Consider the following 16672-nt stretch of genomic DNA (forward strand, 5'->3'; position numbering starts at 1 on the left):
TCTTTATAGTATAGTAAACAGAATGACATATTCATGTGTTTTCATTGGTCATCCTTAAATCAGATTGCATGTTCTGTCCTGTTCCATTGACAGAACATTAGAGTTTCACAACCACCATTTTCTTGGGGTCTTCATTATAAGCAAATATGAACACGAAGTTAATAAAAATGTACTTAGACAAAGATTCATCTACACAATGGAGCACTCTGATATTGAACATTTGTGATATATATGATCAAAGAGAAGAGACAGAGAAAGTGATGTGATAGTTTATAAAAGAAAGTGGTTGCAGTTACAGGTAAAAGAAAATCATTCCTTAGTCTTGGCCTTGTGGTTTCTGGGAACTTTCTTTGAGCAGAGGGCAATTGCCCAAAATCCGGAGAGTTGAAATGGGTTTGGGAAGACCCTCTTCAGGTAAGCATCGAATGTTGGGGCAATCAAAAAGTGTCAATTTCTTAAGAGATGAGGGATTGCAGAGACCCTTGTAGTTTAGTGTTTTAAGATGTGAGCAATCACGGATTATCAAACAAGTAAGAGAAATTGGCAAAAAACCTTCACTGAGAAAAGACTCCACATCCACTTCTTGAACAGTCAAGGTTTGCAGAGAGGTGTTTGCTCCCGATCGCCCTTTCAGTGAGGCAACAAGTCTTGAGCAATTTGAGATATTCATATTTTCCAGATTTGACGGCAAGCCTCCATCAGAGAGAATCTCCATTTGTGGACAATCATGTATCAACAGACTAGTCAGAGATGGAAGGAGAATATGCATGTGTTGAGGCAATGATTTCAGTTTGTGCAATCTTTTCATGGCAAAGCTCTCTAACCAGGGTGCTGATAGTCCTTCATCAGGAAATGATTGGAACTGAGGGCACCCAATAATTTGCAGATCCTTGAGATGATTATGAGTGTGCCCCTGTGAAATAGTGTGTAAATTATGATAATACTGTTGAGAATAGTCCAAGTGTGAGTCAAAAAGTCCCACATTGGATAGAAAAGACAAAGTTAAACACTATATAAGAATAAAGGCCCAAAACAACATTGCCTTAAGGTTTATAGAACCACAATCTCCCAATGACCATAACCATGTCTATAACTATAACCCATATATGTGAAAAATATATATAACATATCAAATACTTGAGGCAAAGCCGAAGCAGTTTTGGGAAAAAGTCTAGGGAAATGCTCATAAGAGAGTCACAACCATCATTGATGTCCAGTGTTTCAAGGAAATCATAACAGCTCACAGGAATATTTGTCTTTGATTTGCATAAGAAATCAAGAGACAATTGCATGCTGCTGTCTCCTATAATAGTTAGCCTTCTCAAAGCAATGATAATCAAACTGCAACTTTCCACAGTCTTGTAGGTTTAATTCACAAATTTCTGGGGCCACAGGAGCAGAAATTACAAGTTCTTTGCACTCACATATAAGTAGCTTCTTTAGCTGAAGAAGTTTCTCTGGTAGGTTCCCTTTTAGCTTGGGACAGTCTATTAAAGAAAGATGTTGAAGACGTGGAAAAGCATCTGCTTGACATTCCCAATTTTCCCATCCATACATAATTGAGAACTTCAATGTTTCCAAGGATGAAAATGAAGATGTACTCCCAAAAAAATCAGCATTAATGCTCACAATCTCATCCAGCCCACTAATAGTAAGGTCCTTGAGATATGGAAAAAGTCCAAGAGGAGGCAAATGTGTGCAAAAATTACAGTTTTCTAAGCTTAAGGACACCACAGACGACAATGAAGTACTGGCTAACCAACTTGGGAATTGTGTACCACCATAGTTCCAAATAGACAATTTCTCCAAATATTTGGAAGGTTGCAAATTCTCAAGGACGTCTCTTTCTTTTATTAAATCGGTAACGTTCCAATTATGATTCCACTTTAACGTTAGCTCAACAAGATTTCTTTTGTTTTTCAAATTTGCTGCCACTGCATCCAGGGGATTCAAAATATTCTGCAGATCCTCAATTGTTATCCCTCCACGTAGATTGAGGTCTCCTAACTGTTGAATGGTGAACTCACTACTTTTACCTACCCCAAAAGAACTCATCAGCACTTGAAGATTGTTCAGCTTTCCTAAATGCACTGGCATTTTTATCACATTAGTTTTCATAAGTTCAAGGCGACGCAAATTGGTGAGTTTATGCAAATTAGAGGGCAGCTCCTTCAAATTGAAACAAGAGTTCAGCTTCAGTATTTGCAAGTTATAGAGTGAGTATGTTGAATCGGGGAGCTTTTCTATAAGGGTGCTTGAAAGGTCAAGCGAACGCAGATGCTTAAGATCACCTACCAAACCAGGTATCTCTTTAAGGCCACGACAGCAAGACAAAGATAAGACGCGTAAGAACTTAAACTTGGAGAACAATTCATCCATCGGCATCTTGCAATCCCAATAATAATCAATGTTTATTCTTCTACTTATTGGCATAAATGTACGTAGCCTTTTAGCATCATACAAACTCCTAAACCCATCAGAATATTGATCTTCATTTGTTACCAATGACAAGTGACGGGTTTTTACTTGTGTCTTCTTTTCTTCATCAACTCCAAACCTTAAACATATGTCCCCACAAACATATTTTGCCAAATCGTTGAGAAGGTCGTGCACTACAAAGCATGTTTTGTTGTCTTGAATTGATTTTTGAAAGAAGGACCTTGATAATAGTTCATCGAAATACAACTCACCAACTACTTCTGGACTCCTACTTTGCTGAGAACATTGTAGAAAATTTTCAGCCATCCATAACAAAATTAAACTGTCCTTGTCAAACTCCTGATCTTTGGGGAACAAGGCGCAATAAGCAAAACATCTCTTGAGATGCGAAGGAAGATGGTAATAGCTCAACAATAAAGCAGGGATGATTTTACTATCTTCTCTTGGTAAGTTCCATATTTTGCTTATCAATACACCCTCCCATTCTGAAACAGATGACTTTGTGTGTAATAGACATCCAATTGTTTCCAAGGCCAGGGGTAATCCTTTGCAGTTTTCGACTATCTTTTTACCAATTTTCTCCACTTCAACATTCAACTGATGATTATTATCTTGAAATGCATGTTTAGCAAAAACTTGCCAACTATGATCTTTTTCTAACTGCTTTAGTTCGTGCACTTTATGTGACTGCGCGGTAGAAGCAACTTTGCTACTGCGTGTTGTGACAAGAATTTTACTTCCCTTAGCCCCATATTTAAGAGGCGTTTGCAATGGTTTCCATCGGTCTCGATCTTCATTCCAAACATCATCCAGAACAAGGAGAAACTTCTTTCCTGTCAATTTTTCTTTCAATCGTACCTGAACCATTTCTAGGTTTCTGCTATCATCAATTGAGTTGTGGATTGCCTGAAGAATTTCTCTGGCTACCTTGAAAGCATCGTATTGATCTGAAACACAGACCCAAGCTTTAAGGTCAAATTTAGCCTCCTCAATCCTTGGATCGTTATAAACATGTTGGGCAAGTGTAGTCTTACCCATCCCACCCATAGCTACAATAGAAAGTACTGCAGGCTGGTTATGATAGTCAGTGTCAGAACTCAACCAATTAAGAATCATTTCTTTTTCATCCTCTCTGCCATAAATAACACTTTCAACCACAAAAGATGTTGATGGCAGTATCTGTGTCATTTTACTAACCGATTCTGGTCCAACGCCAACACAACTAACATATTCCAAACCTAGGTCACCCTTTTGGCTTGAAAGAAATTCTATTTGCTCAAGGACTTGCTCCATCCTTGATTCAATTTTCTTGTCAAAGAAACTTTTGGGAGAAGGTTTGAAGAATTTCCATACCTTTTTAGAGCGGGTGTGGGATTCAGCTTTCAATTTGTATTTGCAAAATTCATAGTCTATTTCATCCAGCAGATCCTCTGCATCAAACACAGCATCTTTGACGTCATCAAGCCATGCTTTCACATATGAATTGATGAACTGCTTTTGTTCTGCATCATCGATCACATTATTGATGGACAACAGCTTCACCTTCAACTTGTACAGTAGCTTCTCGTTGAGCTTTCTCCGACGAAAGTAGTCAAAAACATGATGAGAATCCAGCCTGTCAAACAGAACCTGAAGGACAGCACCAAAGAGAGCACCACCAAGTGTTTCTATCACAGGCATGGTTGGAAAGGAAGTGACCGAATCAAAGAATTGTGAATTGGAAGTGCAGACAGAACAGAGTTAACATTAACAAAAGGTAATGATTGTCTTTTGTTGGAGAAGGATTTACTTTCAATACGAGGTTTGATGGCACAATTTGGGTTCAGACATGTTTAGAGCATGTAAAAATTGCTTTGCTTGCTTGATTCACTGTAATAAAATATCTTTCCAACTCTAGGGCATTTAGTCAATTTGGGTGGGTAACCTTTCAATTAATTAACCTAAAACCTGCTTCTCAGGTAATTTCAACCATGAAAACATAAAAAAAAATGAAAAAATGAAAAAACTCTATAGGCATTTTCTCGGCTTTTTTTAGTTTAGGGAATTTGAATTTGTATAAATAGATCCGTTATTTTTTTTTTTTTTGTCAAAATAGGTTAAATCGTCAGAGAGGATAACGACATAAGAGGTAAAATCGTTATCTCCCTTACCGATTTTTTTTTTTATTTTTTTTTTAAGGTGATGTCGTCATGATGGAGAAAAACGATTTAAGGAAAAAGTGAAGTCACTCTCACAAATGACAACTTCACTTTTTCAATTTTTTTTTTTAACTTTTTAGTTTTTCAATTTTAATTATTTGTTATTTATTATGTAATTTTATATTAAATAATCTATTTTATTAAGTTAATTTATTATAGGAATAAAAATAATAATCAATATAATTTTTATATCTAACAAAATTTGAAAAAAAAAATAATTATAAATTCAAAAAATATTGATAACTGATAGGTTAAAATACCTTTTTGGTTCCAATTTTCGTCAAGTTTTTTCAAAGAAGTCCTAATTTTGGTTTTGTGTTCAAATAGGTCTCAATTTTCGTCAATTTTGTTCAATTGGGTCCTTTTTTGTTAACACCGTTTAAATCATTAACGGCCATGAACAGTGACTGCCATGTAGAGATGGCAAATAAACCCGTGCCCGTGGGTATCACCCGAACCCGTCCCCGTTTTGACGGGGAATCCCCGCTTTGACTGGGTATGGGTATGGGTATGGGTAATACCCGAAATTTTCAACTGGGGATAGGGATGGGGATGGGGATATATATATACCCGCCCAAATACCCGTCCCCGCTTAAATTACTAAACTATTTATAATTTATTAAATAATCTAAAAAATATATATAAATAAATAATATATTTACACATAAAATATAATATAATATAATATAATATAATATAATATAATATAATATAATATAGTATATATACACATAAATAAAATATACTTTTATATATATATATATATATATTTACACATATACATGTAATATAATATAATATAATATAATATAATATAATATAATATAATATACATATAATATATATACATAATAATATAATATAATATATATAATATATATAATATATACGTATAAAACAAATTAATCATTTAACTAGTGAGATCTTTTATAAACAAATTTATAACATTACAAATTTATAAAAATTTAAAAGAAATATATATATATATATATATATATATACATAAAATATCTACGCATATACATATAATATATATACATAATAATATAATATATATTATTATATTTATATTATTATATAATATAATATAATTTATACTTAAAATAAATATATATCTATAAAATATATATATATATATATATATATAAATATAAGATATCCACACATATAATATATATACATAGTAATAATAATATAATATATAATATAATATAATATATATAAATAATTATATATATATATATATATATATATATATATAAACATAAGATATCCACACATATAATATATATATACATAGTAATATAATATATAATATAATATAATATAATATAATATATATATATATATATATATATATATATATAACATATTTCTCATTCTCTTTGTTTTTTGTTATACACTTTGTTTACTCTCTCAATTGTCTGGTTTGTTTTTCAAGATTTAATTTTGAAGGTAATTTTTCTTCTTCTTATTACATAATTTTTACTCTCTGTACATGGTTATGTTCAAATAGGTGTTCCTCAATTTCATTCTATGAAATAATTTTTAGGTTAGACATTTGATTATCTTTATTTATTTATTTTCATGAAAATGTTTGACTCTTATTTTGTAGCTCTTCTTTTTGTTACTTTGGTTATACACTTTTTTACTCTCTTTTAATTGTTTGGCTTCTTCTTTAAGGTTTAAGCAGATCTTCAAGGTACTTTTCCTTTTATCATAATCTTAATTATACATTTTTTTTTCCGTTATGTTATGTTCAAATGGATATTCTCAAATTTGGGTCACACATTTAATTATCTTTACTCCTTTATGATAATTTTATTTATTATTTATTTTTTGTTTCATGATAATGTTTAATTCTCAATTTTAAGTGCTCAATTGCATAAATCCTTAATTTAATTCAAGATCAAAAGATGAAGAATCTATGTTTAAATTTGAATTATTATTAATTTAATTTTGTTATTTGTGCTATTTCGTTTAAGTGGTATAATATAAATTTTTAATAGTATAAAAATTTTAGTAATGTGTAATTTTTTAGCTTTTATATAATTATTTGAATTTTATTTAGTTGTTATTTGATACTTTAATTTGAGATTTATACTATTATAATATTTTTCTTAATATTTGACATCATGAAAATCAAAAAGAGTATGTTATTTTAATATTGAATATTTTGATAGTATCATGATTCCGTTGGTGTGATTTTTAAATTTTTTTTATAAAAAATATTTAATTGATATATGGAACAATAAAAAAATGGGTATGGGTATGGGTATAAGAAAATACCCGTTACCCGGTGGGGATGGGGATGGGTCAAAAGTTGTATACCCGTTGGGTTTGGGGATGGGGATGGGGATGAATTTTTATTATGGGGATGGGGATGGGATCATGATACCCGTACCCGCCCCGTTGCCATCCCTACTGCCATGTGTCACTTCATGGTTTTTTTTAATTTTTATTGTTATTTATTTTTAATTTTTTTTAATTTTTTCTAATATTTTTTAATATTTTTTTAAAATGTACATGTGTCAACCCAAGAGCGTGCCACGTGTCATTTCGTGGTTTTTTTGAATTTTTTATTTTATTATTATTTTTTTAAATGTCCACGTGTCAATCCAGTAGTGTGCCACGTGTCAAAGTCAATATTCTATATTCAATTTGATCCCTATATTTGTTAATTTTGTTCAATTAGGTCCCAATTTTTGTTAACATTAACCAATTTGGTCCCTATCGAAGATGTGACCAAATTTAATTTTTATATCAAAGTTATAATGATGTGAATTTTAATATATTATATAAAAATATTTAATAAAAAATGTGAATTTTAATATAAAAATTAAATTTGATTTTAATTTGGAGAGGGACCAAATTGGTTAATGTTAACAAAAATTGGTACCTAATTGAACAAAAATAATAAATATAGCGACTAAATTGAATTTAGAACATTGACTTTGACACGTGACACGCTACTGGGTTGACACGTGGACATTTAAAAAAAAATTAAAAAAAAAATTAAAAAAATCACGAAGTGACACATGGCACACTCCTGGGTTGACATGTGTACATTTTAAACAAAATTAAAAATTAAAAAAATAATAAAAATAATAAAAAAAAAAAAATTCAAAAAAATCACGAAGTGACACATGGCAGTCACTATTCATGGCCGTTAATGATTTAAACGGTATTAGCAAAAAATGACCCAATTGAACAAAATTGATGAAAATTGGGACCTATTTGAACACAAAACCAAAATTAGGACTTCTTTAAAAAAACTTGACGAAAATTGGGACCAAAAAGATATTTTAACTGATAAGTTTAAAAAAAGACAAATAACTAAAACTGAAAAATTAAAAAATAAGCAAAACCGTTAAATTAAAAAAAGGAAAATGAAATCTGAAATATTTAAAAAATAAAATAATAAAGAAAGACAAATAAAAAAAGTAACAAATAATTAAAACTAAAAGATTAAAATCGTTCTTAGATACAACAAAAGAAAAAATATTAACTGATACTATTTACAATATTTTTGGTCAAAAGATCCTAAAATACCAAAAAGCCCCATTTTCTCTCCTGGACCTCTATACTAAAATAAACTAAAATACCATTTCTCATTGCACCATGCTACTTTCAGTGCCGCTACACCTTCGTTCTCCGGTGCGCTCTTTGAGAGGAAGAAGAGAGAGAGCTCGTTCCCAAAAAAAGTTTGTTCTAGAAAAAATGACATGTTTTGGAAAATTTGTTCTGAAATGTTATGTAAAGCTGGATTGGAAACTCATTTAATGTGTTTTAGAAATCTTATTTCAGAGAGCTTATTCATGAAGATATCCTAAATGTTCTGGAAAGCTTGTTACATAAATTGTAAAAAAAAGTTTGTTTCAAAAGTTCTGTTACGAAAATTCAGTTCTAAGAATCAAATTCCTAAAATTTTGGAAAGCTTAATCCTGAAGATTTCCAGTAATCTAAAAGTCACGTTTATGAAAGATAGAATGATGATTTTAAAATTAGGAGGCTATCATTAAAATGAAGAGTAAAATATGATTTTAAAAATGATGGAGGTGTAGTTAGAAATTAGGAAGCTGAAAGAAGAAAAAGTCGAATATATCTACACTACAACAGCAGATAGGCCCATGACAATGTAAAAAAATGAGGGGCTTCTCCCTGCACCCCCAAACCCAAACCTTCTCCTGTACTTCTAATAATTACTTTTTTTACCTTAATAAAAAATATTAAACGGATTCTGAAATCAGTTTCATAATTTTTCATGTTTTTTTATGAAACGGATTTCGGAATCTGTTTCAGAAAAGTATGAAATGAATTCCGAAATCCGTTTCTAGAAATAAAATTAAAATTTGTGAAACGAATTTCGAAATCCGTTTCATAAATGTATGAAACGGATTCCGAAATTCGTTTCACAAAAAAAAAATTAAAATTTGTGAAACAAATATTGAAATCCATTTCAGAAAAATATGAAACGGATTCAGAAAAATTAAAAACTTGGTTGTCATTGATGTCCCTGAGGGAGGGATCGAAGGTAGTGTCGAAACTCGACAACGAAGGAGGTTGAGCTGGGGGAAGGTTGGGAGAGGCCCATGGAGAGGGCGTGGAAGTGGGTGGAGAAGGCGATGAAGAAGGCGAAACCTTTGACAGAGAGGCAGAAGGGAGAGGAGAGGATGGAGAAGGAGAAGCGAGATGAGAAGAAGGCAGTAAAGTTGGTTTGGGATCAAAAAAACAAATTGTTAAAAGGATAATTATCGGGAGTACAGGAAAAGGTTTGAGGGTACAACCAGAAGCCCCAAAAATAATGAAAATCTTTGACTATTATTTCTTGCATCCCCACAATAATAATAGGAAAAAATAACACATCACCATCGTTGTCGTACCGTTTAATCCTCTGTACAACCGTTGTCACCACACAACTGCTGTCTAGAAAGAAGAAAAGAACACTGTCAAGGAAAAGAAAAAGAGAAAATATAGAAAAAAAAATTCATTCCAAAAAGTTCTTTCCGAAATTCATTTCGTATAAATCAAAAAGCTTATTTCATAACGCGTTTCATGCATTCTATAAATTCTATTCCATAAATCTAGTTCTAGAAATTTCATTTAAAATTTTATTTCAAAAATTTTGAAAAAATTAATTCGAAAATTTTTCAATACATATACTCCGAAAGTCACTGCTTTGTAAAAGGGAGGAGTGATTAATTGTGAAATTTTAATTTCTTTTACTAAATTTTAAATTATATTATTTTTATTATTTTAGTTACGTTATTAAAATTCAAATTACATTATTTTATTATTTTTTGAAATTGTCATGCCCAAACATATTATTAACTCTTTATCAGCTTTAAACATTGTGTACACTGCTTTAAAGTTGGTTCGGTGAGATTTAGAAAGGAGGAGAGTGTGAAAATTATTAGTTCAATTCCCTTATAAAAAAAATTAATAATTAATAATTGTTGATAAAAAAAATTGTATACATCAATGTATTAAATTATATCTTTAATCTTATTTTTGTAATCGCAAGAAAATTACATAGGTATCCAAGTACGAAGAACCAGGAGTCTTGCGTCAACAGTTTGCTCACGGAAATTTAATTCTACAGATTAAACTATTTCTTTTATAAAATATAGATTATGTTGATAACAACCAAGTTCTCTTCTACCTTGCGGGGTCAGCTAAAAGATGAACGAATAAAGAAATTTTTTGTTTAAAGGATAAAGCCGACATCCCAATATTTTATCATGTACCAATTTCAAACACATGCTCCAAAAATATAAATGAAACTCGTAAAATTTTCACACAAATCAATGTTCTTTTGCCCTAATAATACAGATAAATGATACATTATCAGTTCAAACAAAGAAATGTAAAACATTCTTAACCCATCCAACCACACGTATTCCAATGTTTCAAAATGCAGTTAAACAAATTAATCAGAATCTGCAAAAGCTTTGTATTGACAAGATTCATGATGGTATACAATACATGCAACACCCAAAAAGAATTGAGAAAGCCATGGGAAAGCATTAGTCTGACCCTTTTGTTGGTACTGTAAATCACATTCATAAAATCTTCTTCAGCAAATATTTACATTGGACAATCTTGTTAAAATCGAGTATCAAATCACATATCTATGAATTGTTCTTAACCAAGATCGGATAGGTGACAGAGCGCATGCATATTATTAGCTGCCGTTGCACAAGGACCAAATCCACCACACTTGACTGAGAAGAAGTTCAAGAAGTCACATGTTTCTGGTCAGTGGAAAATTATAAAACCTTACCCCTAAGTCTAACTACATAAGACATTGACACTACTCTCAACCCAAAACTTTAAAAAAATAAATTTATGGGTCTTTATCTTTAGATAATGCTCTACTTTCTCATTTCTAGTTAATGTAAAACTTAGACTCAGACTTGGATGGTCATAGTTGAAATGTTCCAATTAAGAAGGCAGATTTGTTTAATAATCAAGCCGTATGAATTTAATGTGAGCAATCTTTTCCCAGTCTTGACCTTCTTCTTTCTTGCAGCGTTGTTTGAGCAACAGACAGTCTTTAATTTTGAGATATGAAACGGATTTGGGCAGACCCTCCTCTGGCAAGCATTGGAGGTTGGGGCAACTCACAAGTTCCAAACTCTCAAGAGAAGAGAGGTGACAAAAAATATTACAGTCCAGTTTCTTAAGATTTGGACAATGACATATGTCTAGACGAGTAAGAGAGATTGGGAGTAAATCTTCGCCACCAAAAAACTCCACATCCACTTTGCCAATATACAAGGATTTTAAGGAATGGTTTGTTCCCCACACCCCGTTTAGTGAAGCAACAAGTTTGGAGCAATTCCATAGACGCATTTCCCTTAGATTTGATGGCAAACTTCCCTCAGATAACTCCACTCTAGGACAAACCCATACGCACATATAATCAAGAGATGGAAGGAGGGCAGACATGTGTTTGGGCATCAATTTCAATTTCTCCAATTTTACAATAACAAGGTTCTCTAGCTCAGGTGCAAACAATCCTTCATTGGGAAAATATTCAAATTGAGAGCATTTTTCAATTGTCAGACTCTTCAAATGACGATGCGGGTTCTCCTGTGATATCATCTGTAGGTTATGACACTCTTTTAGACAAAGGTAGCAGAGTTTTGGGAACAAGTCTAGAGGAAAGTTCATCAGAGAGTCACAGCCACCGTAGATACGCAATGTTACAAGGAAATCGAAGCAATGGTTTTTAGGAATATTCATATTCAGACAAGAAACAATGACTAAGGATTCAAGAGAAGTATGAGATATGATATGGCTAAGACTTTCAAGCAACGATACCTCCATGTTGTCACCTTGCATCTGGAGCCTTTTCAATGTAGTTGGATGATAATCAATCTCTAGCTTTCCACAGTCTTGCAGGTGTAATTCACAAATTTCAAGGGTCCTGGGAATAAGAGTCACAAGTTGTTGACAGTTCTCAATAGTTAGTTTTTTTAAATGAGAAAGGTGCTCTGGCAATTGCCCTTTAAGTTTGGGACAATTCGTCACGTAAAGATGTTGAAGACTTGAAAAAGCACCTGTCATACATTTCCATTCTTCCCATTCCTTCATGTTAGAGATGTCCAACGTTTCCAAGGAAGGAAATGAAGAAGAGCTATTCCCGTAAAAATCAGCATCTATCCTCCCTATCCAATCAAGTCCACGAATTGTCAAGTGCTTGAGAAATGTCAAAAGTCCAAGGGAAGGTAACCACATGCAATGTTTGCAATTCTTCAAGCTTAAGGACACTAAATTGGATAAGGAATTATCAGATAACCAACGGGGAAATTTTGTACCACCATAGTCAGCGATCGACAAATGCTCCAACTGTCTACATGGTTTCATATTCTCAAGTACTTCTCTTTCTTCGATTGAATTGTCAAGGTTCCGCTCGAAATCCCAGTGTAAACCAAGCCGTACCAAACATGTTTTACTCTTCAAATCTGCTGCCAATGCATCCAAGGGATTCACAGTGTTTTGCAGATCCTTAATTAATAGATCTCCATGAACACTAAGTTCTCCCAACTGTTGGATACATATCTCGCTACTTTTGCCACAATTGAACGGACTCACCAATATTTCAAGATTATTCAGTTTTCCTATATGCATTGGCAACTTTGTCAGTCTATTTCCCATAAGTTCTAGATGATGTAAATTGGTGAGTTTATGCAAATTCCAGGGCAGCTCGTTCAAAATCACGCAATTGTTCAGCTTCAACGTTTGCAAGTTACATAATGAACACATTGAGTCCGGCAGTTTTTGAATGTAGGTATATGAAAGGTCCAAAGACCGGAGATGTATAAGATCACCTATAGTTTCAGGTACCTCTGTAAGGCTACCACAACAAAAAAATGATAAAACCCGTAAGAACTTAAACTTAAATATCAACTCAAGCATCAAACTGTCACAGTACCAAGACTGAAAAGAATGAGGTAAATATGTTATCCTAGGCACAGGGATGAATGTGCGAAGCCTTTTTGCATCATATAAATTCTCGAACCCATGATAATGCAATCCCCGTGAAAATTGCTCGTCATCAATTACCAATGAAAAATGGCGTGTTTCCTTCGGTATACTTTTTGCTTTATCAACTCCAAACCTGAAACAGATTTCACCAGAAACATATTTTGCCAAATCATTAAGAAGGTCGTGCATGGTAAAACATGATCTGAAGCCTTCGCTGCATTGTTGAAAGAAGGACCTTGATAATAGAACATTGAAATATTGTTCACCAACTTCTTCTTGAGGCTTACTGTGTTGGAAGCATTGTAGAAAATTTTCAGCCATCCATAACTGAATTAACTTCTTCTTGTCAAACTCATGATCTTTAGGAAATATGGCACAGTAAGAGAAACATCTCTTGAGATGAGAAGGAAGATGGTAATAGCTCAACAATAAAGCAGGGATGATTTTGCTATCTTCTTCGGGAAAGTCCCATATCTCGCTTGCCAATACCCTTTTCCATTCTGCAGCGGAATGAGACTTAGAACGTAAAAGACATCCAACTGTTTCCAAGGCTAGAGGCAACCCTTTGCACTTTTCAACTATCTTTTTACCGATCTCTATCACCTCAACATTCATCTGTGGATTATCATCTTGGAAAGCATGTTTAGAAAACACTTGCCAACTGTGATCCCCACCTAGTTGCTTCAGTTCATGTACTGCATTTGATTGCACGATAGAAGCGACTTTCTTACTGCGTGTGGTGATAAGAATTTTACTTCCCTTAGCCCCATAATTGAGAGGCGTTTGCAGAGCTTTCCACTGGCCTCGGTCTTCATTCCAAACATCATCCAAAACGACAAGAAACTTCTTTCCTGTCAATTTTTCTTTCAATCTTCCTTGAACCATTTCTAGGTCTACACTGTCATCGTTTGATTTAGTAATTGCCCCTACAATTGCTTTTGTCAACTTCAAAACATCAAATTCATATGAAACACAAACCCAACCTTTGATAGCAAATTTTCCCTCTATCCTTGGGTCATTGTACACATGTTGAGCAAGTGTGGTCTTACCCATCCCACCCATACCCACAACAGAAAGTATTGATAGTTGGCTATGCTCTTCAGTGTCAGAACTCATCCATTCGAGGATCATTTCTTTTTCATCATCTCTTCCATAAATGACATTTTCAACCACCAAAGATGTTGATGGCAATTTTTGTGACACACTACTACTCAACCCTAACCCAACCTCTACCCTACTAGCATTTTTCAAACCCAGATCATCCTTTTGGTTTAGTAGAGATTCTAGGTCATCAAGAACTTCTATAATCCTAGATTCAAAACTGCATACCTTGCTAGAACTGCCCTGGGATTCAACTTCCAACTCATACGTGGAGAATTCATAGTGTATTTCATCCATCAGATCCTCTGTATCAAGCAACACGTCTCTGACCTCATCAAGCCATGCTTTCACATATGAATTTCTGAACTGCTTTTGTTCTGCATCATCAACCACAGCATTAATGGACACCAGCTTCCTCTTCAACTTCTTCAGCAGCTTCTCATCGAGCTTTCTTCCACGAAAGTAGTCCACAACTTGACGGGAATCAATCCTGTCAAACAGTACCTGAAGGACAGCACCAAAGAGAGCACCACCGAGTGTTTCTAACACGGGCATGGTTGCAAAGAAAGTGACCGAATCAAAGAGAAGAAAGGATTCTGAATTGGAAGTGTAGCTTAATTTTGTGAATGAAGGGTAAAGCGTTAATGCAGATGGAGCAGAGTTAACATTAACAAAACCTAATGAGTGACTTTTTTTGTTGTTAGAGATGGCTTTACTTCAATCCAAGGTTCGATCGTCAAGCAATAACTGTTTTTTCTTCCCGACAGCACAACGTGGTTTCACTTTCAGACAATCAATTATGTTGTTCTTGCTTTATTTACTTTAATGAAATATCTCTCGCAACTTCACTGAATTTAGTCAATTTTGTGGCTAACTAAACAGCAAAAAGCCGGAGGGACCCTGAACTTACATTTGGTCTCATTGGGAATCTACAACAACCAAAGCAAGGAGGAGTGTTGAAATTTTACTTCAGTTGCTGCAAATCTTTTTCATGCTGAAATATTTTAGCTTTTTCAATTTTGAATTTATTTGACTGTTTCAAATAAATTTAGGCACATTCTTATGAAGTTGTTAAACATGGAACCATGTCTCATGTGTATTTCCTACTTTCGTGTTTTTCAGTTTAAGTTATATTTAAGGTCTTCACCAATTCAATAAAAGATAAACTTCGTAGAGCAATTTCTTTCTTGTTTTATTCCTTCGTTTCTTTTAAAACTCCAACCGTTACTAATAATATTTTAAGTAATATTTTTACATATCAATTCAAACATTCATAAAAATGTTACTAAATTCTTAGTAACATTTATTTAGTAAAAAGGTAACATTTTAAAAATGTTACTAAAACTTTTTAGTAACAATTTTTAATAAAAACAATGCTACAACAAATCTTTATAATAATAATTTTCTATAAGCATAGGCATTTTAAAATTGTTACTAATAAAATTAACATCATAAAAATGTTACTAATATAATATTTTAATAAATGTTACTATTTTAATGCTTTTTAATAAATTACAAAAAAAATATTTAATAGACAAAAATTTCAAATCTATATATAATTACTATCTCTTTTACCTAATTCTTAAATACCATTTGCTTTCAATTTCATCTTTGTGCATTGATAATTTTGATATAATTTGTCAACTAATTATGTTTTTGAATCGATCTATCTTGACCTCCAACCCAAACTATCATGCTTGATCTATAAAATCTTAGAAAATGGTATTTTAGAAGGTGATAGTGATTTAAAAATAATGAGACTCGATTATTTTAATATTAAAAAGTTTTAGTATAAATAGAATTGTTATAAAAGAATTTCATTATTTTAAATCACACAATCTCTTTAAAAACCACTTTTCTAAAGTGTTCTCACTTCTATCTAAGAGTTCTTGCTCTCTAGTCATCTAATTTAAGAACCAAAACGTAGGATTGATCCACTCGACAAACTCTTCAATTTGGATCGATCAATTTCTCTATTCGCATAAGTTGAGTTTCACCCTCTTTTTGGTCTATTTTTGTTTCTATTGTACGTGAGCCCTCTTTCGCTTGCATGCGTCTTTTTAATCATAAATATGAGTCTCTGCTGATCAGTGCTCATAATAGTATGTCTTGATCGTTCTTGTGATGTTTTTATGTGTAGATAGAATATCATGTGGAGTTAAAGGTGTTTGGCATTTATAGAGTTGTCTAAGCAGGATAACAGGTAAGGAAAGCTAATTACACTATTTATGAGTTATAGAAATGTTGATTGAGTAAATTATATGATGATACTATGATTTGCTTATGCATTTGATCTATTGAATGACATGTATATATATATATATATACATATATATATATATATACATATATATATATGTATATATATATATATGTATACATAAACATATATATATATATACATATACATATATATATATATATATGTATGTATATATATA

The 16672-nt window shown here is 32.5% G+C and overlaps 1 protein-coding gene and 1 pseudogene across 2 annotated transcripts; both read right to left on the reverse strand.

The window, feature by feature from the left end:
* Positions 1-147: 147 nt before the first annotated feature.
* Positions 148-4405, reverse strand: LOC146880874 (putative disease resistance RPP13-like protein 1; annotated as a pseudogene).
* A 6316-nt stretch (positions 4406-10721) lies between these two features.
* Positions 10722-15033, reverse strand: LOC146880875 (putative disease resistance RPP13-like protein 1). Of its 2 annotated transcripts, XM_085669441.1 has the most exons (2): positions 12203-15033; positions 11891-12069 (listed from the first exon to the last, which is right to left on the reverse strand). In XM_085669441.1, exons 1-2 carry the CDS (start codon positions 14784-14786, stop codon positions 12023-12025), a joined length of 2631 nt encoding a protein of 876 aa, XP_085525567.1. In that variant the 5' UTR covers positions 14787-15033; the 3' UTR covers positions 11891-12022. The 2 variants fall into 2 exon arrangements, with proteins under 2 accessions (XP_085525566.1, XP_085525567.1); XM_085669440.1 differs by having other exon boundaries at positions 10722-15027.
* Between the last annotated feature and the right edge of the window lie 1639 nt (positions 15034-16672).

This window comes from Vigna unguiculata, chromosome 11, assembly GCF_037176805.1.
Source record: "Vigna unguiculata cultivar grain cowpea cultivar isolate G323 ecotype 2 chromosome 11, ASM3717680v1, whole genome shotgun sequence".
Lineage (NCBI taxonomy): Eukaryota > Viridiplantae > Streptophyta > Magnoliopsida > Fabales > Fabaceae > Vigna > Vigna unguiculata.

What these genes read in the sequence shown, in the direction of transcription:
- LOC146880875 (XM_085669440.1), bottom strand. Translation starts at nt 14,786, where the DNA reads ATGCCCGTGTTAGAAACACTCGGTGGTGCTCTCTTTGGTGCTGTCCTT.